The 26727-nt window shown below is 34.7% G+C and overlaps 2 protein-coding genes across 5 annotated transcripts in view; one reads left to right on the top strand and one right to left on the bottom strand.

Annotated features, from left to right (window-relative positions):
- Window positions 1-7206: 7206 nt before the first annotated feature.
- sdsl (serine dehydratase-like) lies at window positions 7207-18934 on the bottom strand. Its single transcript, XM_020644625.3, has 9 exons — window positions 18726-18934; window positions 17450-17612; window positions 17301-17337; window positions 17071-17210; window positions 9909-9997; window positions 9540-9773; window positions 9334-9464; window positions 9172-9258; window positions 7207-7728 (listed from the first exon to the last, which is right to left on the bottom strand). Exons 2-9 carry the CDS (start codon window positions 17603-17605, stop codon window positions 7625-7627), a joined length of 978 nt encoding a protein of 325 aa, XP_020500281.1. The 5' UTR covers window positions 17606-17612; window positions 18726-18934; the 3' UTR covers window positions 7207-7624.
- Window positions 18935-21603: 2669 nt separating this feature from the next.
- Window positions 21604-26727, top strand: part of syt14a (synaptotagmin XIVa) — a 38867-nt gene continuing 33743 nt past the window's right edge. For 3 of the 4 annotated variants that reach the window (XM_020644642.3, XM_065947707.1, XM_065947708.1), the window contains exon 1: window positions 21604-21648. In XM_020644642.3, the coding sequence (XP_020500298.1) occupies window positions 21636-21648 (13 nt within the window). In that variant the 5' untranslated portion in view covers window positions 21604-21635. The remainder of the gene's footprint in view (window positions 21649-26727) is intronic. The other variant, XM_065947706.1, reaches the window with a different exon arrangement.

Below are 26727 nucleotides of genomic sequence, written 5' to 3' on the forward strand. Positions count from 1 at the left end.
GTAGGTATATTACATGTACATGAGTGTGTGATATATTACATATACATGAGTGTGTAGGTATATATACATGAGTGTGTAGGTACATATACATGAGTGTGTAGGTATATTACATGTACATGAGTGTGTAGGTATATTACATATACATGAGTGTGTAGATACATATACATGAGTGTGTAGGTATATTACATATTCATGAGTGTGTAGGTATATATACGAGTGTGTAATTACATATACATGAGTGTGTAGATACATATACATGAGTGTGTAGGTATATATACATAAGTGTGTAGGTATATATACATGAGTGTGTAGGTATATTACATATGCATGAGTGTGTAGGTATATTACATATACGAGTGTGTGGTATATTACATATACATGAGTGTGTAGGTATATTACATATACGGTACATGAGTGTGTGGTATATTACATATACGAGTGTGTAGGTGTACTACATATACATGAGTGTGTAGGTACATATACATGAGTGTGTAGGTATATTACATAAACATAAGTGTGTAGATACATATACATGAGTGTGTAGGTATATTACATATACATGAGTGTGTAGGTATATATACATGAGTGTGTAGGTATATTACATATACAAGAGTGTGTAGATACATATACATGAGTGTGTAGGTATATATACATAAGTGTGTAGGTATATTACAAGTACATGAGTGTTTAGGTATATTACATATACATGAGTGTGTAGGTATATTACATATACAGGAGTGTGTAGGTATATTACATATACAGGAGTGTGTGGGTATATATACATGAGTGTGTAGGTACATATACATGAGTGTGTAGGTACATATACATGAGTGTGTAGGTATACATATATGAGTGTGTATACACACTCATGTATATGTACCTACACACTCATATACCTATAGGTATATTACATATACACGAGTGTGTAGGTATATTACATATGAGTGTGTATACACACTCATATATATATATATATATATATATATATATATATATCTACACACTCATGTATATTACATGTACATGAGTGTGTAGGTATATATACATGAGTATGTGGTATATTACATATACATAAGTGTGTAGGTATATTACATATACATGAGTGTGTAGGTATATATACGAGTGTGTAGGTACATATACATGAGTGTGTAGGTATATTACATGTACATGAGTGTGTAGGTATATTACATATACATGAGTGTGTAGATACATATACATGAGTGTGTAGGTATATTACATATTCATGAGTGTGTAGGTATATATATGAGTGTGTAATTACATATACATGAGTGTGTAGATACATATACATGAGTGTGTAGGTATATATACATAAGTGTGTAGGTATATATACATGAGTGTGTCGGTATATTACATACGCATGAGTGTGTAGGTACATATACATGAGTGTGTAGCTATATTACATATACATGAGTGTGTAGGTATATTATATATGCATGAGTGTGTAGGTACATATACATGAGTGTGTAGGTATATTACATATACATGAGTGTGTAGGTATATATACATGAGTGTGTAGGTACATATACATGAGTGTTTAGGTATATTACATATACATGAGTGTGGAGGTACATATACATGAGTATGTGGTATATTACATATACATGAGTGTGTAGGTATATATACATGAGTGTGTAGGTACATATACATGAGTGTGTGTATACACACTCATGTATATGTACCTACACACTCATATACCTATAGGTATATTACATATACAATAGTGTGTAGGTATATTACATATACACGAGTGTGTATACACACTCATATATATATACCTACACACTCATGTAAATATACATGAGTGTGTAGGTATATATACGAGTGTGTCGTTATATTACATGTACATGAGTGTGTAGGTATATATACGAGTATGTGGTATATTACATGTACATGAGTGTGTAGGTATATATACGAGTATGTGGTATATTACATATACACAAGTGTGTAGGTATATTACATATACATGAGTGTGTTGGTATATATACACGAGTGTGTCGGTATATTACATGTACATGAGTGTGTAGGTATATATACATGAGTATGTGGTATATTACATATACATAAGTGTGTAGGTATATATATACGAGTGTGTAGGTACATATACATGAGTGTGTAGGTATATTACATGTACATGAGTGTGTAGGTATATTACATATACGGTACATGAGTGTGTGGTATATTACATATACGAGTGTGTAGGTGTATTACATATACATGAGTGTGTAGGTACATATACATGAGTGTGTAGGTATATTACATAAACATAAGTGTGTAGATACATATACATGAGTGTGTAGGTATATTACATATACATGAGTGTGTAGGTATATATACATGAGTGTGTAGGTATATTACATATACAAGAGTGTGTAGATACATATACATGAGTGTGTAGGTATATATACATAAGTGTGTAGGTATATTACAAGTACATGAGTGTTTAGGTATATTACATATACATGAGTGTGTAGGTATATTACATATACAGCAGTGTGTGGGTATATATACATGAGTGTGTAGGTACATATACATGAGTGTGTAGGTACATATACATGAGTGTGTAGGTATATATATATATATGAGTGTGTATACACACTCATGTATATGTACCTACACACTCATATACCTATAGGTATATTACATATACACGAGTGTGTAGGTATATTACATATGAGTGTGTAGGTACATATACATGAGTGTGTATACACACTCATATATATATATATACCTACACACTCATGTATATTACATGTACATGAGTGTGTAGGTATATATACATGAGTATGTGGTATATTACATATACATAAGTGTGTAGGTATATTACATATACATGAGTGTGTAGGTATATATACGAGTGTGTAGGTACATATACATGAGTATGTAGGTATATTACATGTACATGAGTGTGTAGGTATATTACATATACATGAGTGTGTAGATACATATACATGAGTGTGTAGGTATATTACATATTCATGAGTGTGTAGGTATATATATGAGTGTGTAATTACATATACATGAGTGTGTAGATACATATACATGAGTGTGTAGGTATATATACATAAGTGTGTAGGTATATATACATGAGTGTGTAGGTATATTACATACGCATGAGTGTGTAGGTACATATACATGAGTGTGTAGGTATATTACATATACAGCAGTGTGTGGGTATATATACATGAGTGTGTAGGTACATATACATGAGTGTGTAGGTATATATATATATATGAGTGTGTATACACACTCATGTATATGTACCTACACACTCATATACCTATAGGTATATTACATATACACGAGTGTGTAGGTATATTACATATGAGTGTGTAGGTACATATACATGAGTGTGTATACACACTCATATATATATATATACCTACACACTCATGTATATTACATGTACATGAGTGTGTAGGTATATATACATGAGTATGTGGTATATTACATATACATAAGTGTGTAGGTATATTACATATACATGAGTGTGTAGGTATATATACGAGTGTGTAGGTACATATACATGAGTATGTAGGTATATTACATGTACATGAGTGTGTAGGTATATTACATATACATGAGTGTGTAGATACATATACATGAGTGTGTAGGTATATTACATATTCATGAGTGTGTAGGTATATATATGAGTGTGTAATTACATATACATGAGTGTGTAGATACATATACATGAGTGTGTAGGTATATATACATAAGTGTGTAGGTATATATACATAAGTGTGTAGGTATATTACATACGCATGAGTGTGTAGGTACATATACATGAGTGTGTAGGTATATTACATATACATGAGTGTGTAGGTATATATACATGAGTGTGTAGGTATATTACATACGCATGAGTGTGTAGGTATATATACATGAGTGTGTAGGTATATTACATATACATGAGTGTGTAGGTATATATACGAGTGTGTAGGTATATTACATGTACATGAGTGGTTAGGTATATTACATATACATGAGTGTGTAGGTATATTACATATACATGAGTGTGTAGATACATATACATGAGTGTGTAGGTATATTACATATTCATGAGTGTGTAGGTATATATATGAGTGTGTAATTACATATACATGAGTGTGTAGATACATATACATGAGTGTGTAGGTATATATACATAAGTGTGTAGGTATATATACATGAGTGTGTAGGTATATTACATACGCATGAGTGTGTAGGTACATATACATGAGTGTGTAGGTATATTACATATACATAAGTGTGTAGGTATATATACATGAGTGTGTAGGTATATTACATACGCATGAGTGTGTAGGTATATATACATGAGTGTGTAGGTATATGACATATACATGAGTGTGTAGGTATATATACGAGTGTGTAGGTATATTACATGTACATGAGTGGTTAGGTATATTACATATACATGAGTGTGTAGGTATATTACATATGCATGAGTGTGTAGGTACATATACATGAGTGTGTAGGTATATGACATATACATGAGTGTGTAGGTACATATACATGAGTGTGTAGGTACATATACACGAGTGTGTACACACACTCATATATATATACCTACACACTCATATACCTATAGGTATATTACATATACAATAGTGTGTAGGTATATTACATATACATGAGTGTGTAGGTACATATACATGAGTGTGTAGGTACATATACACGAGTGTGTACACACACTCATATATATATACCTACACACTCATATACCTATAGGTATATTACATATACAATAGTGTGTAGGTATATTACATATACACGAGTGTGTAGGTATATTACATATGAGTGTGTAGATACATATACATGAGTGTGTAGGTATATATACACGAGTGTTTAGGTATTTTACATATACATGAGTGTGGAGGTACATATACACGAGTATGTGGTATATTACATATACATGAGTGTGTAGGTACATATACGTGAGTGTGTGTATACACACTCATGTATATGTACCTACACACTCATATACCTATAGGTATATTACATATACAATAGTGTGAGTGTGTAGGTATATTACATATGAGTGTGTAGGTACATATACATGAGTGTGTATACACACTCATATATATATACCTACACACTCATGTACATATACATGAGTGTGTAGGTATATATACGAGTGTGTCGTTATATTACATGTACATGAGTGTGTAGGTATATATACATGAGTATGTGGTATATTACATATACATAAGTGTGTAGGTATATTACATATACATGAGTGTGTTGGTATATATACACGAGTGTGTCGGTATATTACATGTACATGAGTGTGTAGGTATATATACATGAGTATGTGGTATATTACATATACATAAGTGTGTAGGTATATTACATATACATGAGTGTGTTGGTATATATACACGAGTGTGTCGGTATATTACATGTACATGAGTGTGTAGGTATATATACATGAGTATGTGGTATATTACATATACATAAGTGTGTAGGTATATATACGAGTGTGTAGGTACATATACATGAGTGTGTAGGTATATTACATGTACATGAGTGTGTAGGTATATTACATATACGAGTGTGTAGGTACATATACATGAGTGTGTAGGTATATTACATGTACATGAGTGTGTAGGTATATTACATATACGAGTGTGTAGATACATATTCATGAGTGTGTAGGTATATATACGAGTGTGTAATTACATATACATAAGTGTGTAGGTACATATACATGAGTGTGTAGGTATATATACATGAGTGTGTAGGTATATTACATGTACATGAGTGTTTAGGTATATTACATATACATGAGTGTGTAGGTACATATACATGAGTGTGTGTATACACACTCATGTATATGTACCTACACACTCATATACCTATAGGTATATTACATATACAATAGTGTGTAGGTATATTACATATGAGTGTGTAGGTACATATACATGAGTGTACACACTCATATATATATATACCTACACACTCATGTATATTACATATACATGAGTGTGTAGGTATATATACGAGTGTGTCGGTATATTACATGTACATGAGTGTGTAGGTATATATACATGAGTATGTGGTATATTACATATACATAAGTGTGTAGGTATATTACATATACATGAATGTGTTGGTATATATACACGAGTGTGTCGGTATATTACATGTACATGAGTGTGTAGGTATATATACATGAGTATGTGGTATATTACATATACATAAGTGTGTAGGTATATATACGAGTGTGTAGGTACATATACATGAGTGTGTAGGTATATTACATGTACATGAGTGTGTAGGTATATTACATATACGAGTGTGTAGATACATATACATGAGTGTGTAGGTATATTACATATTCATGAGTGTGTAGGTACATATACACGTGTGTAATTACATATACATGAGTGTGTAGATACATATACATAAGTTTGTAAGTATATATACATGAGTGTGTAGGTATATTACATACGCATGAGTGTGTAGGTACATATACATGAGTGTGTAGCTATATTACATATACATGAGTGTGGAGGTACATATACATGAGTGTGTAGGTATATTACATATACATGAGTATGTAGGTATATATACATGAGTGTGTAGGTACATATACATGAGTGTGTAGGTACATATACGAGTGTGTATACACACTCATATATATATACCTACACACTCATATACCTATAGGTATATTACACATACAATAGTGTGTAGGTATATTACATATGAGTGTGTAGGTATATATACATGAGTATGTGGTATATTACATATACATGAGTGTGTCGGTATATTACATGTACATGAGTGTGTAGGTATATATATATATATATGAGTATGTGGTATATTACATATACATAAGTGTGTAGGTATATTACATATACATGAGTGTGTAGGTATATATACGAGTGTGTAGGTACATATACATGAGTGTGTAGGTATATTACATATACGAGTGTGTAGGTATATATACATGAGTGTGTAGGTATATTACATGTACAAGTGTGTAGGTATATTACATATACATGAGTGTGTAGGTTTCTGAACTCTGCCAAGTGTTCCAATATCTCGTCCTGAGGTGCTCTCTGGTTCATACACTGTAGCATCTTAATGAGGTCATATTTCTTACCCAATTGGCCATTTTTTTTGCATTAATTAAGGTCAGAAAAAAGTTGGCTTATATATGTACACCATATGTAATCCATCAGCAGTAGATTGCAGTTTTTATACAGCAGACACACAAGATTAGTAACAACCGACCAGTGTAAGTGCAGTCAGAATTCCTGAGTACCACAATGTGCATACATCTTCCACCACACAATTCTTTTACTTCATAACATTTCACAATGGGGTTAAGGAAAAGTGTTCAGGACAGACAAAGCAGGTAAATTAAGGGAATTTCAAGCAGCCCAAGACTCTGTGTTAATGATCCATGTATTTCTTAAAGGTGAACTGCAACATAGGGGAAGCCCAGTAAATGCATTCTGTTAGTTTGGTGTGCATGAATAAATGCATTTTTGGTTTTCAAAGAAAATGTATTTGTTTTTGATACTTTAAAATATTAAATTTTAAAGAAAAAGCATGAAACAATGTTGTACACACACATTTGCACAAATACAGTAGTTTAAATCTGCAGTTTGCGCTTTAAGTGGGTGAGTTGCTTCATGTCAATACTGCTGCCACCGCACACTATCACCAGCAGGGGGCCCAAGGGAGTTGGAAGCCTACCTAAAAAAGGCAAGGTCAGGTAAACATATTTATATAGCACATTTAAGCAACAAGACAATTGCTTTACACAATACATCAAAAGCATCATGACAAAGGGATAAAGATCCATTTAAAAAAATCCCTCAAACAAACTATTAGCAATCACAGAGAAGATTAAATATGAAAATAACCAAAATACATAAAGAAATAGGACATTAAAGAGCCCATATTATGCCCTTTTTAGGGTTCTTATATTTAATCTATGTTCCTACTTTTGTATGTTCACAACAGCTAAAGTCCGAAAAAAGTGTCTGTTTTCATGTACTGCTCCTCCTTGCTCCCTCTACGCTCTGAGTCTGTCAGCTACGCTCTGCTGAGCCCCCACTGCAGAGCCCCATGTGGGCCAAGTCTGCTCTGATTGGTCTGCCGATCCGCTCTGTCGTTATTGGTCAGTTGCTCAACACGCTTCTCGGAAATGTCCCGCCTCTTTTACCATATTTGGAATGCAGCCACTGGCTCTGTCCAAGGGTAGCATAAACATTAGCACCTTAGCACTACTGTGCTACCGCAGGCTACGGCATATCGTGGGAGTGCTACAGAAGTTAACGGGCGTGCAACATGAGCTGCTGGGCTTGCCACAACGAGCCAATGGGCTTAGATCAGTGATCTCACACTGACAATGACGTCGGACTGACAAATTTTTATCGAGGGGGGCTAGAACCGAGCGTTACATGCGGCTAATGCTAATGCTAATGCAGGCGGACATAGGGAGAAGCCGCGTTTCCACGGACTTTGAATTTTTGCAAATAGATGTGCCTAAACATGCACAGGACACATGGAAAACACACTAAAGAGCATACAAAACCAGAAAAAGCATAATATGGGACCTTTAAGCCAAAATAAATGATATATAAATAACCTCAAATTTGAAATCTTGTGTTTTCTACTCTGCACTTCTTTATGTGTTAAAGTGCTCTTAAGTCCCTGGCCTTACCTTCCCCACAGATAAAGGTTCACCTACTGGTCTTGCCTAATGGAAAAACATTCATAACATTGCCCCCTGAACATCTTTCTAAGTATTTAGACCTAAAAAGGAAAGGCGCAACAGAAATTATATCCTTATCAGAAGAGTAATTGTACAGTAGGTTTACACATAAATATAATTGTTTAACAATTCCTTAAGAAATGGTGAAAATGTCTACTACTATAAATGCATAGGAATATAAATGTAATGTAATAAAAGACCAATTCAAACTTGTATACGCTGAATTGTCAACCAGAAAATGTGTCATGTGAGTTATGTTGTGATGTGTCTACAACACGTCTCAAATACTGTCCAAACAACAAAGATGCACAAAACAAGTGGTTCTAAAGAAATAGACTGATTTTACAGAATGTAGTTTTTCAATCAACACATATTGGGTTGAACATGTTTCAAGGTGATGATGGCTCAGGAGTAGTTACCTTCACCCTGTAGTCTTTGAATAAGTCCACTGTAGACAGCTGCCAGTGCTGCTCCACAGGCCATCTCCACCAACACACGCTCCTCATCTACAACATGAGGCAAACAACAACTTTAAGCTAGGTTCACTCTACAGGCTTGTGCTATCATTTTGAATCACTAACCTAGGAATGTTTCGACAGCCAGAAGAGCCTGTTGGTCAGTTACAAGCTCTGAAATGATTGTAAAGTCACTGCATTGGCTGTATTCAAAAGCCTTCTTGCAAACAGTTCTTGCTCCAAGACATTTAGCTTCACTGTGGAGAGACACATGAGGATAAAGTGTTTTATTCATCACTAAAGAAAACCTATGAACTCTGTTAACCACTAACCTAGTGATGTCATCCAGAGTGATAACCCTCCCCGCCTTCACTGCAGCATTGAAACAGTCTGCCCCCTCAGTTTCCATGGCGATGATTGGCACATCTGTCCAACCTACATCCTTCAGTCCCTGGATCACTCCACAGAGAAGGCCGCCTCCCCCCACAGATACAAGCACAGCTCCAGGCTTCATATTCGGACCAAGAGAGGCAGCAACCTCTGTGATCATACTGGCGTGGCCCTGCCTGGGATTTTGTTCAAAGTAAGGATATCCAGAAAGAGAGTTCATGTTAACAATTGTATATTGCTGGCTAGTTTTTGTTATTCATTAACATTGCATGGTAGGAAACTGGAAACTTAAAGCTGAATGAATTTTCTACCAGAGCAGAGGATGATCAAATGGAGGAACGTAAGTTAATTCTTCAGTTTTAGCCAGCCTTAGTGCCTCTGCATTGGCATCATCCCAAACCTAGGAAGAAGAAGATTTTATTTGGCTTTCTCAGCTAAACAGCTCTACACTTTCATTTAGCAGACTCCTTTGTCCAAGGCGTCACATTCGAGAGTTAGTACCACACAAGCATAGACTGAGAAAGGTCAGCACAACATCAGTGCCATCACACACGGGTGCTGACAGGCAGTGCAAATCAGCAATGCACAGTGTGTAAAGTAATCCATAACATCAACAGCTTTATTAAAAAATATCATAATCAAAGTCAACAATTATCATTAATGATTATTATATAAAAATAATTTATTTTTAATCTAAGTACTGAACACTCTTATGGACTGGCATCTCTCAGTGCCTTTTTCCTTAGACTTGTTTCCATGTTACAAATAGACAAATTACATACTAGAGGTGGGAATCACCTTTAACTGCATATTATGTCCACTACACTAAACTAAATCAAGAACTGTTCAGTCAAATAAGAAAACATTCTCAGTCTATTCATGTCACTTTATATTTCTACACAATGTGAGTCCAGCCCACAGACGGACCAACACTGTGATCAAAGTCAAGCCCTGCAAAGGCTGCATGCACCTCACAGAAAGAACTGTTGCTATTTCAGTCTAATTCAACTTTAACATCAATTCTTAACAATGCAACTTTTTTTTTCACTTTATTGCAATGTTCGTTTACAGTTTTCATTCACAACAGTGACTTCAGAATGCATTGCAACATTTTTTATTTTATTTTATTTTTTTAGATAAAAAACAAAACAAAGAGGGGGTGGGGGGTGTTGCCCATCTACTGATCTTTTGATGTCATCTACCTGTACAGGCCATCAATTTTTTTTTTTTTGATTCATCTTGTATATTTTATGTAGGTCTTGTACATTCTTCGCTGTGTAAAGTTTGTTCAATTGTTAAAGACCATGACTTAAGTCTAGGTGGATGTTGTTGTTTCCATGTTCTTGTTATCTACTTCATGGCCGTCACTCGCAAAATATTAAAAAGAGGAATATCAGCAGCTTTGATTACCTCCGGTAAGTTAATGCCCAAATCATTTTCTCTCTCTAGGTGTGTATTTAACTCAAAGATTAACATAAAAACTTTCTTTACCTCTTCCCAAAATGATAATAAAACATTTAAAGAAAATATGTGCATAGTTTGCCTCTCCAACAGTCTGAACCTGCTAGAGGGGAATATTTACTGTGTTGGCATGGTGTGATAAAACATTTCATGCTTACTTTCCAACCAAACTCCCTCCAGTATTTTGATGCCGTTATTCTTAAGTTTCTACTCAAGCTGTCCTTCCAGTCTTCTGCTGTGGTATTGATTTCTCGATCTTTTTCCCATCTTTCTTTTATATTAGTATCTACAATGGTGTGCTTTTGCAATATTTTATATATATTTGAAAGCTTTCCTTCAGCTATATATTTTTTTATTTTGGAACAACTGCTGCACAAACTCATTTGTTAATGTATCATCCTGTATATGTTTTGAAAGATAACTTCTCACTTGTAAATACTTAAAAAAATATTTCTGATCCAACTCGTATTTTGAAGCTTTCATTTAAAATTAATCTATTGTATTTTTTGTGATTAATTGAGAGTATGTTGTTAGTCCCTTAATCGCCCAGCTGTTTAGTATGCTATCCGGCCTAAAATCAGGGTCTGATTTCTCTGAAATACACACATTCACTATTTACTTTTAACAACTTGCAAATATGTTTGCCCAGATATTTTATTTTCTTTGTGTCCCATTTGATTTCATATTCATCTTTTAGAGCTTGGCTTTTTCCTGTTGTACTCTTGGTAGTTTTATGTTACTCAAATATTTCTTAATTTGGTCACTATCTACTTGTACTTCATTTTTATATAAAGATTCATAATAATAACTCCTCTGCCATATCTTCTTTATCCGTTATTATTTGTGATTGAGCTGTAGTTAATTTCGTTATACTCCCTTTTTCTATTTGTCTTTTAGGTTTAAAGGCCAACATCTTTAGCTCTCCTCAGGACACTTGCAGTTTTCTCTGCTCTGTGACTTTTTTTCGTTGGAGGAATCTAGCTTTGTATTCATTATCATCTTAAGATCTCCTCCCAATATACCTACACCCTTACTCTTTGTCATTAGTAAATCTATTACCTTACTCATAAGCTCTGGTCCTGTATCTGGAGGATAGTAAACGTTCAGAAAAGAAAAATCTACACTCTCAATTTTCCCCACTACCAACACATATCTGCCTTCTTTATCTGTAGTGCAGTTTGCCTTTTCAAAACCTACATGTGATTTAATGATAGCTACTCCTCTTCGTATACCTGACTATTAGTTGTTTTCTTTAATTTCTCATGTTCCTGTCTTCTAAGATGAGTTTCCTGTAGGAAAACAAAATCCCCTTTATCTCTCTCCATCTTCCTCTTAACTATATTATTCAGGCCATTTACATTCAATGATATTATATTTAAATCACTCATGAAGCAGCTGACAAATGGTAGAGTGTACAGTACAGGTGTGGAGAGGGGAAGGAAAGGTTCTGGTAAGGGGCGAAAAACAAAACCTACATATATAAAGTAAAGTTAATCCAACAAAATAAAAAAATGAAAAAATGAAGAAAAAGCTTGTCAGCTCCAAAAGTCTGAATGTCATCAACCATGTTATTGTCTTATGGTTGTTAAGGCGTACAATTAGTCGCCTTCCAAAAAAAAAAACTAAAGCAAACTTACTCAGATCTATCAGTGACAGCCCTACCATTCTTTTCTGACCCCTCTATTTTAAAGCTATTTGAATAAGAGTACGAGGGGACAGGTTCAATACAACAGAAAACACATTTTCCTTATTCATTTTTTCTCTTCTACACTTCAAGGCAAATTCATATATTTACTTTATCTCTTCTCCACATAGTCTAAAGGCAAATTAAAGTATTTATTTATTCTCTTCTCCACATTAAGGCAAATTAATGTATTTATTTATTCTCTTCTCCACATTAAGGCAAATTAAAGTATTTATTTATACTCTTCTCCACATTAAGGCAAATTAATGTATTTATTTATTCTCTTCTCCACATTAAGGCAAATTAATGTATTTATTTAAACTCCTCTCCACATTAAGGCAAATTAAAGTATTTATTTATACTCTTCTCCACATTAGGGCAAATTAAATTTATTTATACTCTTCTCCACATTAAGGCAAATTAAATTTATTTATTCTCTTCTCCACATTAAGGCAAATTAAAGTATTTATTTATACTCTTCTCCACATTAGGGCAAATTAAATTTATTTATTCTCTTCTCCACATTAAGGCAAATTAAAGTATTTATTTATACTCTTCTCCACATTAGGGCAAATTAAATTTATTTATTCTCTTCTCCACATTAAGGCAAATTAAAGTATTTATTTATACTCTTCTCCACATTAGGGCAAATTAAAGTATTTATTTATACTCTTCTCCACATTAAGGCAAATTAAAGTATTTATTTATACTCTTCTCCACATTAGGGCAAATTAAAGTATTTATTTATACTCTTCTCCACATTAAGGCAAATTAAAGTATTTATTTATACTCTTCTCCAAATTAAGGCAAATTAAAGTATTTATTTATACTCTTCTCCACATTAAGGCAAATTAAAGTATTTATTTATACTCTTCTCCACATTAGGGCAAATTAAAGTATTTATTTATACTCTTCTCCACATTAAGGCAAATTAAAGTATTTATTTATACTCTTCTCCACATTAGGGCAAATTAAATGTATTTATTCTCTTCTCCACATTAAGGCAAATTAAAGTATTTATTTATTCTCTTCTCCAAATTAAGGCAAATTAAATGTATTTATACTCTTCTCCACATTAGGGCAAATTAAAGTATTTATTCTCTTCTCCACATTAAGGCAAATTAAATTTATTTATACTCTTCTCCACGTTATGGCAAATTAAATTATTCATTCTCTTCTCCACATTAGGGCAAATTAAAGTATTTATTTATACTCTTCTCCACATTAGGGCAAATTAAAGTATTTATTTATACTCTTCTCCACATTAGGGCAAATTAATGTATTCATTCTCTTCTCCACATTAGGGAAAATTAAAGTATTCATTTATACTCTTCTCCACATTAAGGCAAATTAAAGTATTTATTTATACTCTTCTCCACATTAGGGCAAATTAAAGTATTTATTTATACTCTTCTCCACATTAAGGCAAATTAAATGTATTTATTGTCTTCTCCACATTAAGGCAAATTAAAGTATCAATTTATTCTCTTCTCCAAATTAAGGCAAATTAAATTTATTTATACTCCTCTCCACATTAAGGCAAATTAAAGTATTTATTTATACTCTTCTCCACATTAGGGCAAATTAAATTTATTTATACTCTTCTCCAAATTAGGGCAAATTAAAGTATTTATTTATACTCTTCTCCACATTAGGGCAAATTAAAGTATTTATTTATACTCTTCTCCACATTAAGGCAAATTAAAGTATTTATTTATACTCTTCTCCACATTAAGGCAAATTAAAGTATTTATTTATTCTCTTCTCCACATTAAGGCAAATTAAATGTATCTATACTCTTCTCCACATTAAGGCAAATTAAAGTATTTATTTATAGTCTTCTCCACATTAGGGCAAATTAAAGTATTTATTTATACTCTTCTCCACATTAAGGCAAATTAAAGTATTTATTTATTCTCTTCTCCACATTAGGGGAAATTAAATGTATTTATTCTCTTCTCCACATTAAGGCAAATTAAAGTATTTATTTATACTCTTCTCCACATTAGGGCAAATTAAAGTATTTATTTATACTCTTCTCCGAATTAAGGCAAATTAAAGTATTTATTTATACTCTTCTCCACATTAAGGCAAATTAAAGTATTTATTTATACTCTTCTCCACATTAAGGCAAATTAAAGTATTTATTTATACTCTTCTCCACATTAGGGCAAATTAAAGTATTTATTTATACTCTTCTCCACATTAAGGCAAATTAAAGTATTTATTTATACTCTTCTCCAAATTAAGGCAAATTAAAGTATTTATTTATACTCTTCTCCACATTAAGGCAAATTAAAGTATTTATTTATACTCTTCTCCACATTAGGGCAAATTAAAGTATTTATTTATACTCTTCTCCACATTAAGGCAAATTAAAGTATTTATTTATACTCTTCTCCACATTAGGGCAAATTAAATGTATTTATTCTCTTCTCCACATTAAGGCAAATTAAAGTATCTATTTATTCTCTTCTCCAAATTAAGGCAAATTAAATTTATTCATACTCTTCTCCACATTAGGGCAAATTAAAGTATTTATTTATTCTCTTCTCCACATTAGGGCAAATTAAAGTATTTATACTCTTCTCCACATTAGGGCAAATTAATGTATTTATTCTCTTCTCCACCTTAGGGCAAATTAAAGTATTTATTTATTCTCTTCTCCACATTAAGGCAAATTAAAGTATTTATTCTCTTCTACACATTAAGGCAAATTAAATGTATTTATACTCTTCTCCACATTAGGGCAAATTAAAGTATTTATTTATACTCTTCTCCACATTAAGGCAAATTAAAGTATTATTTATACTCTTCTCCAAATTAGGGCAAATTAAAGTATTTATTCATTCTCTTCTCCACATTAAGACAAATTAAATTTATTTATACTCTTCTCCACATTAGGGCAAATTAATGTATTTATTCTCTTCTCCACATTAGGGCAAATTAAAGTATTTATTTATACTCTTCTCCACATTAAGGCAAATTAAAGTATTTATTTATACTCTTCTCCACATTAGGGCAAATTAAAGTATTTATTTATACTCTTCTCCACATTAAGGCAAATGAAAGTATTTATTTATTCTCTTCTCCACATTAGGGGAAATTAAATGAATGTATACCCTTCTCCATAGGGCAAATTAAAATGTGTATTCATTCAAAAGCTTAAATTCAACTAATCAAGACTTCTCTTAACGATAAAGGCTTTATGACTGAAGATTCTGTTTTTACAGCGGCAAATCTTTAAGTGTGCCGGACTGATCTGCACACTTTTGTGCATGTAAACGACACATATTAGACCTGACAATACATCAACGCTAGGCCTATGACATAACTAGTAGACTAAAAATTTTCCCCAAAACCGACTCTATCCATTAACCGTTCCCGCCTTTCCACACCTTCTCTCCCATTCATTCTATTTGCAGCACTCACATGAACCAACCCCAGTCCTCACATTGACTTGCAGTGCAACTTGCTCAAAATGAATTGCACAAAACCTTCAGCAGTTAAAAATTAAAAAATCTAAACTATCATATTAAAAATATCCATGAGACGATAAAATATCGGCACACAAAATATCGTGATTGTGCTGCCTTTATTTTGAAGTCAGTAATTTCAATTAAGTTAAAAATGTTAAAATGAGTGGTCATAATAAGTTAGATTTAAAAGATTAAAAACATTTTATTTTTACATTAGTTCATGGTTAATACTGCCATCTATTGGTCATTGTGGGTAGTTAGTTCATTAAGTCACATGCTGCAGTGAAGCAGTCAGAAGGACAGAGAGAGACAGAGGATGCATGTTGCTGCTGAATGGTTTTCTGCTACACTTTTGCCTTGGAGACCATTTGTCTGTAAGTTTCATGTTCAGTTCATTATAAAAATGTTGCGATATTAACATAAAATTCAAGTCAGAAACTTTTAGTTGTTTTTGTCTTTCATGTGCTCTTAGCTAATGCTAACTGTTTTCCTCATGGTTATGATAGCTTGTAGCTTTGTGTTGAATTAGCATTTTTATGCATTTCTTTGCTTGCTTGAATTTAGATAGCAATGCTTATACTTTGTAAATGTAAACTTGTTATCTGTACTGAAATATTGTTATTCTCTTTGTAATATTGCAGTTTTACAAAAAAAGAAAAAACCGAAAGTAACTCAAGTAAAATTAAGAAAAGACAAGCCTTGTGTTTTTATTGGAGGACTTTTGTGTGAGTGTTATCTGGCTGTCAAATCCTGTACATTGGAACGTGCAGAAAGGGCAGTACAGCAATACTATGCTGTATCCATCTTTTCCACCCACCTCCAGTACATATATTTAATACAATTATTTACCTTGCCTGTAATCTTGACTGTAGCGCCCTGATCCTGGAGTCTCTGAACAACCAGCTGCGGAGAAGAGGAAGGAACCACAATGGTGGCTGGTACACCCATTTTCCGGGCTACGTAGGCTGCAGCCATACCTGCATTTCCACCTTAAAAAATGTTTACATACGTTAAAAAAAAAATCACTTGATGCTTCTGAATTTGTAGACATAAGAAGCTGCTGAAAAAAGGAATGTCACCTGAAGAGCAGACAACTCCTTTTAATTCTCCAGAAAACTAAAAAAAATAAATAAATAGAAATGACAGTCTTAAGTAAGGTTCACTGCTAATAACACCACAGACAAGAAAAAACGTTTCCATGCACCAGCAATGGACTCAGGATTCCTACCTGCTGGCAGAGGTGTCCAATACCACGGATTTTAAAGGAGCCAGAGGGCTGGGAATTTTCCATCTTTAAGTACACAGTTGTTCCTACTAGTTTGGACATGCAGACACTTTCAACCAGTGGTGTGTTGAGGTGAAATTGCTTCGCCGTGGTGCCCATTACTTTGCTAAAATGGCAAAAAAACAAAATGTTAGACGAGTAAAATGTAAACGTCATCCCAACTGAGCGGCACCATTGCGGAGATAAAGATGATTTACAGGGCTTGGTCATTAACTACTGTACCATCAGTATTTGATATGACAGTCAACTGTTGACTGTCTACAGATGCTGATACAAATAATAGGTTCCTTCAAAATATTTGGCACTGAATCATTTGACGAATTAGACATTAAGAAAGATTTGTATGTTCATCAAGAAATGTTTCAAAACATTCAGCATATGGAGATAAATATTACATTTTAAGCACAGTTAGAAGATATAGTTTTTTGTCAGTTGGTCCATTTCAGACATGCCATTTTCAATTCCATGACTGCAGGCTCAGAAAATAGTTTTAGAAAATGTCAAACTGTTTACATGATTGACCATAGAGGTTGTGATTTGTTTAAAATGTATCACAATACTGTGCTATTTTTTATCTAGATAAATCGGTTAATGTGTGAAATATTCGAATTAACCTCTTTGTGGTTACGATTCCGTGATATTTTGGTACTGAGAGTCCCAAGAAATAACCTGCGCTGTGTTTTTGCAGCGAGCTTGATGTTAAGAAGTTGAGGCGTGTAGTTAACGGGTTTCCTCAGTAACACTAATGAGCAGTGAGCAGTAAATGCTTCACGACACATCCTGACTGCATGTGAATACATTTGAACCTGTGACACTTGACCAAAAGAAAACATTTAACTCTCGTTATTAAAGACATATGACATATGTTAAATATTTTCGGAGGAATAATGACAATTATTTTAATTCAGTGTCAAACATGTACAAAAACATGGGTGGGGAAAATTCAGTGGTAAGTCAACATTGTTGGAGACTAACATATTAACATAGAGTCTATGCCCCTGACACGGACCTACTTTAGTGAAGGGAACCTACAGCTATCGAAGAAAACATTGCCTATAGCCTACTTATGGGCCCCCGTAGTCTGACACAGAATTCAACATCTGAAAAACTCATTTGAGTTCACGAGTCACGACATAACTGTTGTGCGTATTAGATTGAGGGTTTAAGAAGTAGGCTAATATAACTGGAGTTGCTGAACCACCACTTTGTGTCATTTTACCAGTATGTAACTTGTCCCACACCACACGAAACGTCCTGGATCTTTGATAAGGATCTGACGAAGAAGTATACAGCTTGGTTTCGTCCAACAAACCGGTTCTTTAAAGAAACCGGGTCGAGCCACGTTTAGTTACGATGTGAGGAAAATAAATGACAGTAGTGCCAGAGTAGAAACAGTCCTCGTTTCCTTTATTTTTCTTCCTCTAATCAATTTCCGGCAGGCTGTACACTGTAGAGTGCAATGCTGCCCCCCATAGTCTAGGAGTGTGTACTACATGTTACAGGCCAGTAACGTGTAGGCTAGAACTGCTCTCCCAACAGATTGAAAGTTTGTATCCAAAGAAAATATAGAGTTAAAGGAGAAAGATGAGAGTCCCAGGTCAGATAACTCCCTGAATAACTATCTTCTTTCATTCCTATATTTAACACAAAGACAACATGACAGACTGTTTCCTCATTTCCACACTGACACAGACCATCAGGGTGTTTACTGATGACCTTTAAATAACTGAACATACCACTATGTCCTAACCTCAGCCTAGATAAAACCTCATCATCCTTTCTACAACATTTTAGCAGAAGCCTCTATTTTTGGTTGCAGAGAGAAAAAATGCCTGCCCTGCCGCTCTTCATCCCATTCTCTCTGCACTGACACTCTAACTTTTCTTTACAAATACTATTCATCTCAATACAGTGTTTGAAGAGAGACTTCTTTGAAAGTTTGTCAGAGATGTCATTCCCCTCAATCACTGAATGACCTGGTAGCCTATAAAAACTCAACACTCTGAATTCTCAACCTGAAGTGAGCAGCAGAGGATCTCCTAAATCCTATCAGGACCAGATGCTGATGACCCTTCTTTCAATGGCAACAAGGCAGCCGCCGAGTCAGAACCTCCCCAACCCACCATATGAAGTAAGTAAACACAGACAAATGATCAGATATGTTTGAAGATCAAGCACATATACCCTATGTGATCTGTGCCATTATAAGAAGCATTTAGGAATATAAAGACTTTTAGTATTGTAATTATCTGTTAATATTCATGCAGTTTTTTTCTTATGTCAGAATGCTGTTCATAGAATTCAGCTCAGCATTCAACACCATCTTACCACAACATCTGCTCTGGAAAATGGACCGGCCTGGCCTCAACACATCCCTCTGTAATTGGTTGCTGGACTTCCTTAGTGAGAGACCACAAGCAGTACGGGTTGGCGACAACATCTAGAGCAGCGTCACACTAAGCACAGGGGCCCCACAAAGGATGTGTGTTCAGTCCCCTGCTCTGCCCCCTGCTGACCCATGACTGCACAGCAACCTTCAGCTCCATATTGTAAAGTTTGTGGATAAAACAACTGAAGTGGGTCTCATTTCTAACAATGATGAGACAATCAGCCATCTGACAATGTGGTGCAGAGACAACCATCTCCTGCTTAATGTGGGCAAACGCAAAGAGAGTGTTGTCGACTTCGGGAAGGGCCACACGCAGCGCCCACCCCTCACCATCAGCGGCTCTGCTGTGGAGAGAGTGGCACTACATTTCTGCCCATCAGTGAGGACCTCTTCTGGACAAGAACACATCATGTGCTCCATCTACAGCGTCCTGACCAGCTGCATTACTATGTGGTACAGGAACTGCACCGCCCAGCCTCCACCAGACTCTGACTGAACATTCATCCACCAACTGTCTCTGTTGAACCTCTACCACCCATCCTGGAGCATTTATCTCTGTACTCTCTCTGTCCTCTCTCTCAATAACTATCTTTTTTCATTCCTATATGTAACACAAAGACAACATGACGGACTGTTTCCTCATTTCCACACTGACACAGACCATCAGGGTGTTTACTGATGACATTTAAATAACTGGACAGACCACACCTCCGCCTAGATAAACATCTACATCTACAACTACATCATCCTTTCTACCACATTTTAGCAGTAGCTTGTTTCTTTTTATTGGTGGTTAAAGAGAGAAAAAATGCCTGCCCTTCTGCTCTTCTTCCTGGAGCATCTATCTCTCGTACTCTCTCTGTCCTCTCTCTCTCTCACTGTCTCTCTCTACCCCCCCAACCAACTGCTATCACTTTATAACACTTAATAACCCCTCATCAGCAACACAGAAGCATCAGTCATTTTAATTAAAAAGACAAAAGGACTTAGTAAATGCCTTATATTTATTTATTTGTTAATTTCATGTCCATGCACATTTGTTGTTGCTGTTTGAATGCACATCTTTTGCACATTATCTTCTTGTTTTGTATATCTGTTTTTTTATCCTTATAATTGCTATTTTTGTATTATTTTTTAAAAAATTGTATACATACGTAGCTTGCACCGTGGTTCAGATCAACTTTTTCTTTCCGATTTTTCTCGATGTCCAGCACCTTTGGAAAAAATGGACAATGAAGATGACTTTTGACTTTGAACCATGAAGACTTTTTTTCAGTCGTATGTAAAATTGCACCATTAGCATCTAGAAAATGTTGGGACCCCCACTGAAATGGGATGGTAGCCTTTATCTCAGTGGGTTTATCCTGATAAATAAATGATAAATGCACAACTTCTATATAAATAAATACATTTCCTTTCCCTGCGGTGTTGGTTGCACTAAAATACACCGTTATTCTATTTGAATATTAACGTTGAGCATTCAATGGTACATTATGCATTTTTCTTGCATATTTTTTTATCTTTTATTTCATGAAATAGAACGGCTATACCACATATGAAACAACCAAACAGATACAGTTGAATAGATATTCAAGCAGCAGACAGACTCGATAGTGCCTTATGGACTGTACCACACTGTGGACGCCCCTCCATCTATCATTGCAAATCCCCGCCCCCCCCGCCCGCCCCCCCCCCCCCCCCCCATCACTGGCGGCTTTGGTGGGAGCCGAACAGAACATCATGGCGATTGATGGTAAGTAGGCCGATTATGTCTTATCTATTCGCTGTAATTAACTTGTACTGGAAATGATACGTGCCGTTTAAAACTAAAGGAGCACGGTGAATGTAATTTCAAGAGAACAGTGGATGCTTTTGCTGGAATCGATTGAAATGTTTTCCTTTTATCAATATCAAGGGTTTTTTTTTTCGGTTGCTGTGTTATAGTGGAGAGACAAATATATCCCGAATCCGGGTTTGCTGTCTGTGTTTCTCTCAGAGATGCTGAAAGGACAGACCCTGTGTGCAGCTCGGCTCAAACTGGGATTGGCCTAGATATGTTTTTACGTTCCTGTAAAATGTGGCTATCGTTGAAGTGGGCTGGTCCTTCTGTTTGTTGGCCTATTTAAAAAGCATGTTGAATTTGACATGGCGTGGGAGGAATAGCGTCCAGTTGATTCATGTGAAGATGAAGTCAGCTTTGGGAAATAATCACCAAATTAATAATACAGGTGATTTGAAATGAATCATTTCTTGTTTATATCTTGGCTTGCCCCCCCCCCCCCAGCTAGTTGTATTTTTAACTATCTTTCTACCGTATTCGGTGAGTATGTCTTTTTGCTCATCTCCTTTCTTCTCTTGTCATATCCTAACTTTGAAGTATTTTAACAGCTTTAATTCTGTCTCAGTATTTCAATGCTTTCTTGATTTTTGTTACAGACTTGACCCTAACCCTTGAAAACAGACATCTTAAACCTCAATGGTTTATTTTCTGCTTAATAATGTTGTTAATTAATATGAATCATTTTCATGTTCTCATTATCCCATATATACTAACAAAATCATTGTTCATTAATCATAATCAATTCAATGAATGGTGATATTGATTTGAGGACATATCGCCCAGCCCTAGTGACTACTCAAGTATGACTGTCTTTATACTGTAGCTTAATAATGACTTTAGCAGACAATAATTAATGATAACAATAAGGTGAGCATGGAAAATCCCTCTCAAAGATATAAAAATAAAGATAAACTTTATTGATCCCCCGTGGGGGAAATTTGTGCATTACAGCAGCAGCTAAAAATCAAATCAACATATTTACATCAGTTAAATAAAAAAATACAGTAATAGAAAATAACACAGTAACTACACTGGAAAGAGTTATTGTTATTAAAAAAACAAACAGTGTGTAGCATGAGGTGGTGATGCTGTTAAAAAGTCTGATTAAACAGTCTGATGGCAGATGGGATGAAAGACCTATTCACATCTAGATGCATCTGGCCCATTTAAGCAGGGGGGGCTCGAGCCCCACCATCATTTTAAAAACCTGATAGAATTTTGCACATCTTAATATCAGAGATGTGCACAAGTCCTTGTGAAGTCTTAAGTCTTTGACTTGATACTCATCTTCTATAGCCTACATGACTTTGCCCATGCTAATGATATTAGCCATTCCCTATTCATTCAGACCTCTGCCATGCTAGCTTAAGTTATGACTTCTTATAATGTTGCATCTTGTTGGATGTTTATTAAGCGAGCTCAGGTAAATAAAGAGCAACATAGAAATAATTAATATTTCTATGAAAATACACAACACCTGATTGTAAGTGTCTAATATACAACAAAATAAAATACATGCCTTTGGGAGGATGTATCATCTTTGTGATTATTTTATTCTACATTGGATCCCCATTAATTTTTACCTCAGTAAACACTATTCTTCATGGGGTCCATAATGGCAAGACAGAAAAAACATACAAAATCAAATTGACAGTATTAATAGACAATATTTATTAAGTGTGCAGTCACATAGTTATCACCACTCGTGCATGGCAGTAATAGACTTAGGACTGGCAAAGCAATGGCATGGAAAAAAGTCCTTTTAACAGACAGAAAGTTGAGCAAACAAAGGCAGAAGCCGAGCAACAACAACATGATGAAGATAGATTTATAGTGTCAGTAAGTATGGTAAAAGTATGTGTAGCAGTAACAACTAAGTATGTATATTATCAAGTATGAAATTGAGAAGCTCTAAGATTCACTTTAATATTTATAGTAATGATAATAGATATAAGGCTGATATTATAGTACAGATACAGCCACCTAAAACTTCCCCTATTTCCATGGGACCTTGACCGCACCGTACTGGGTCTGTGTTAGAACATTCCCCCACGGTGACGTAGTAGATGGCGTGATTATGGAAATAATTACTGCATTTGAAAACAGACATATGTGTCATTCTCTCTCTGTGTGACAAATAGCCTACTGTCTCAACACTCCTAAAAGTCATTCTAAAAGTACATTTGTGTTTTTGCCTCTGCTATTTGGACATGGTGTGTTTCATCATTTAGGGCTGGTTAAAAAAATCGATTCATCAATGCATCGCAATTATTATTTTCCCAATTCAATATCGATTCAGGGAAATCCTGAAAAAAAATCCATCTCAGGATTTCCCTGAATCGATTGTTTTCATTGTAATGACACCCCTCTCCACTGGGGGGCACTGTGGGTGCTGTGAATTCAGGTCAGGCACAATTGTGCACTTTACATAATAGTTTTTGTCCATCAAATTACAGTACTGTTTTCTTTATTATGATTTTGCTGCAAATTCAGCTCTGGCACCAATGTGCCCTTTAGATCATACTGTACTTAAATGTTTTATTATTTGTTTGTTAAAGAATAATGCAACGATAAAATATATTTCTGAGTCAGTTTGTTTCTAAACCTATACAAACAATGTACACATAATTATTTAACAAATATCAGAAGGTACTGTGATGAGTTTTATGGGTATTCTTGTCATCTGTGTGTATTATTAAATGAATATTGAAGCATATTGATCTATCTCGAATCGAATCGATATGGAATTGAATTGTGAGGTAGTGGACAATACACAGCTCTATAGTAATTTCTAAAGCATCTTTTTTTCTCCACTTCTACTTTAAATGTTTCTTCTTAGTGTGTGCATGAAGAAATGACCATTTTCATGGATCTTCATGGATATTTTGTGTTTGGGATCAAATCTCTCACTGGATTTGAACGGTGGGGACCTGATTTGGTGGATTATTATGATCAGGAGAGTACTAAGACATGACGTAAATAAACAATGCGGAAGTAGCAGCTGAAGCAACAGAGTCCGCTACACGACGCTATAATGAGAATATTTGTCTTTATATCAATGCTATGTGTAATCCAATGGAATGACAACATCCACAAAAGAGAGGAGAACAATATACTGTTGGGGTTGTATCAAGTCAACTTTGGTTATATTCTTTAATAATTATACTTAATTATTAATAATATAAATAAAATATCATTAAACTATGTTTAATCTCGTTTTGGGGCACCAACCTGTAATCAGGTAAATATAACCAAAATATTACTCAAATCAGTCTCAAATTAGTTATTTAATTACTAATATTATTAATAATTAATAACTATATTTAATAAATTGAAGGCATGAAATCCGTACACAAAGCCTTCGCACCCAGCTTATATCACAATGCAAATACACCAGTAACCACAAACAACTGCTCTTAAATTATAACAGAATTTATTTAAACAAAGCAACACCAATCCAAAATCAATGAACTTAATTAAACAAATAAGTATTATAAACTAATCTAAGCAACAAACATTATCAAGCAAAGGCTTGTGGAAGGGGTGTGAATGTAGGTGTGTGTGTGTGTGTGTGTGGGGTGTGAATGTAGGTGTGTGTGTGTGTGTGTGTGTGTGTGTGTGTGTGTGTGTGTGTGTGTGAGAGAGAGAGAGAGAGAGGGGGGGAAGAAGAAAGGGGGGAGATGGCTTCGTACCAAGGGGCAACCTCCGATCTCGAAAAATGAAGCCTATGCGGAAGTACAAAAAACTGCAGTTCCTCGAGGTTCCACTTGAGGCTGGCTGCAGAAGCGCCGGAAGTCCCATAAGCCCACAGCCAAAAAAGCCCGTTTTTACCACAGGAATCAACATGTTTACAGCCTGGTTCAAAAAACGAGATATATCTGATAAGTTGACGGCCCCTTCTCCTCACACTGTGAGGGGGGTGAATTTTTTTATAACTCATCGGATTTTATTCTATTAAGGAAAACGACTATGCCCATATTTGGTTGTGGCAGATTTGATTGACAGCTCTGCACGCTGCATCTGTCTGTCAGGTCAGGAGGCTAACAGCTTGATCCGTCTGATTTCTCCTCTTTTTTACTTTGTTTGGAGAGTTTGTTTAACACATATCTGACAACATACATGGCTTGCTGTGCGGTTAACAGACCATCCAACAAGTTGATGCTTCAGTTTTCTTCGGTAAGTGATATAGTAGTGTTATATTTACTGTATACTCATGTGTCGGTATTTATATTTACGGACCTAGCTTGTTTAGCGTTAGCTTGTAAACCAGTCGGCTAACTGTGTAGCTCATTATTTACATTATTTACGGTCAATGGTTTATAAATGTTTGTTGTTAAGATGTTGAAAATGAGTTAGTGTCATGTTAGAAGCTAAAGGTTCACCTCGGTGGTTAACCACAGACTGTAAATATGGTTATCTGACGTTATGATGAATGTTATACTCCACCTAAATGTGGACATTAAAAAACAAACTTTGTGTAGTAATTATCCGTCAGTAACATAAACTGAACTGAACCTAATATGCTGTGTAGGTTATAGAGGATGACATTAAAGTTACATGGTTGATGTAGTGTCTTAAGATTTGAGCAAACTGTCAACAAATTTAAAAAAATGCACTTTGTAAGAGCATCTGTAACCATTAAGAACTATATTAATAACCATATTAATTTTCACTGAACTCATACACAGAATATAGCAGTAGAAATATAAAATATAAATAACATATGGAATGAAAATAAGATATAAAGTATAAGAAATAGTTTGAAGAATACAGCCATGTACTGAGCTCATGTTAATAATAAATGAGTTACTGTATGTTCTGTACTGAAGCACAGAGAGTTGGGACCTGTTAATGATTAAAATAATTCAGGTTGTATTTGTTTCATGTTAAGATGAAGTACTATCCACAATAAACTGCTTAATTTTTCCTCACCCAAAATCTGAGACAATCTGATGTGGAATATCATTGTGTGAGTGAGAGAGCTGAAAACAG

Source organism: Labrus bergylta, chromosome 18, assembly GCF_963930695.1.
Source record: "Labrus bergylta chromosome 18, fLabBer1.1, whole genome shotgun sequence".
Classification (NCBI taxonomy): domain Eukaryota; kingdom Metazoa; phylum Chordata; class Actinopteri; order Labriformes; family Labridae; genus Labrus; species Labrus bergylta.

Excerpts from the sequence above, each read along its gene's own strand:
- sdsl (XM_020644625.3), bottom strand. The coding sequence starts at position 17,605 with ATGGGCACCACGGCGAAGCAATTTCACCTCAACACACCACTGGTTGAA. Across the intron at positions 17,211-17,300 it reads AGGAGTTGTCTGCTCTTCAG|GTGGAAATGCAGGTATGGCT; the intron begins GTGACATTCCTT and ends ACATTTTTTAAG. Across the intron at positions 9,774-9,908 it reads TTTGATCATCCTCTGCTCTG|GCAGGGCCACGCCAGTATGA; the intron begins GTAGAAAATTCA and ends ACAAAATCCCAG.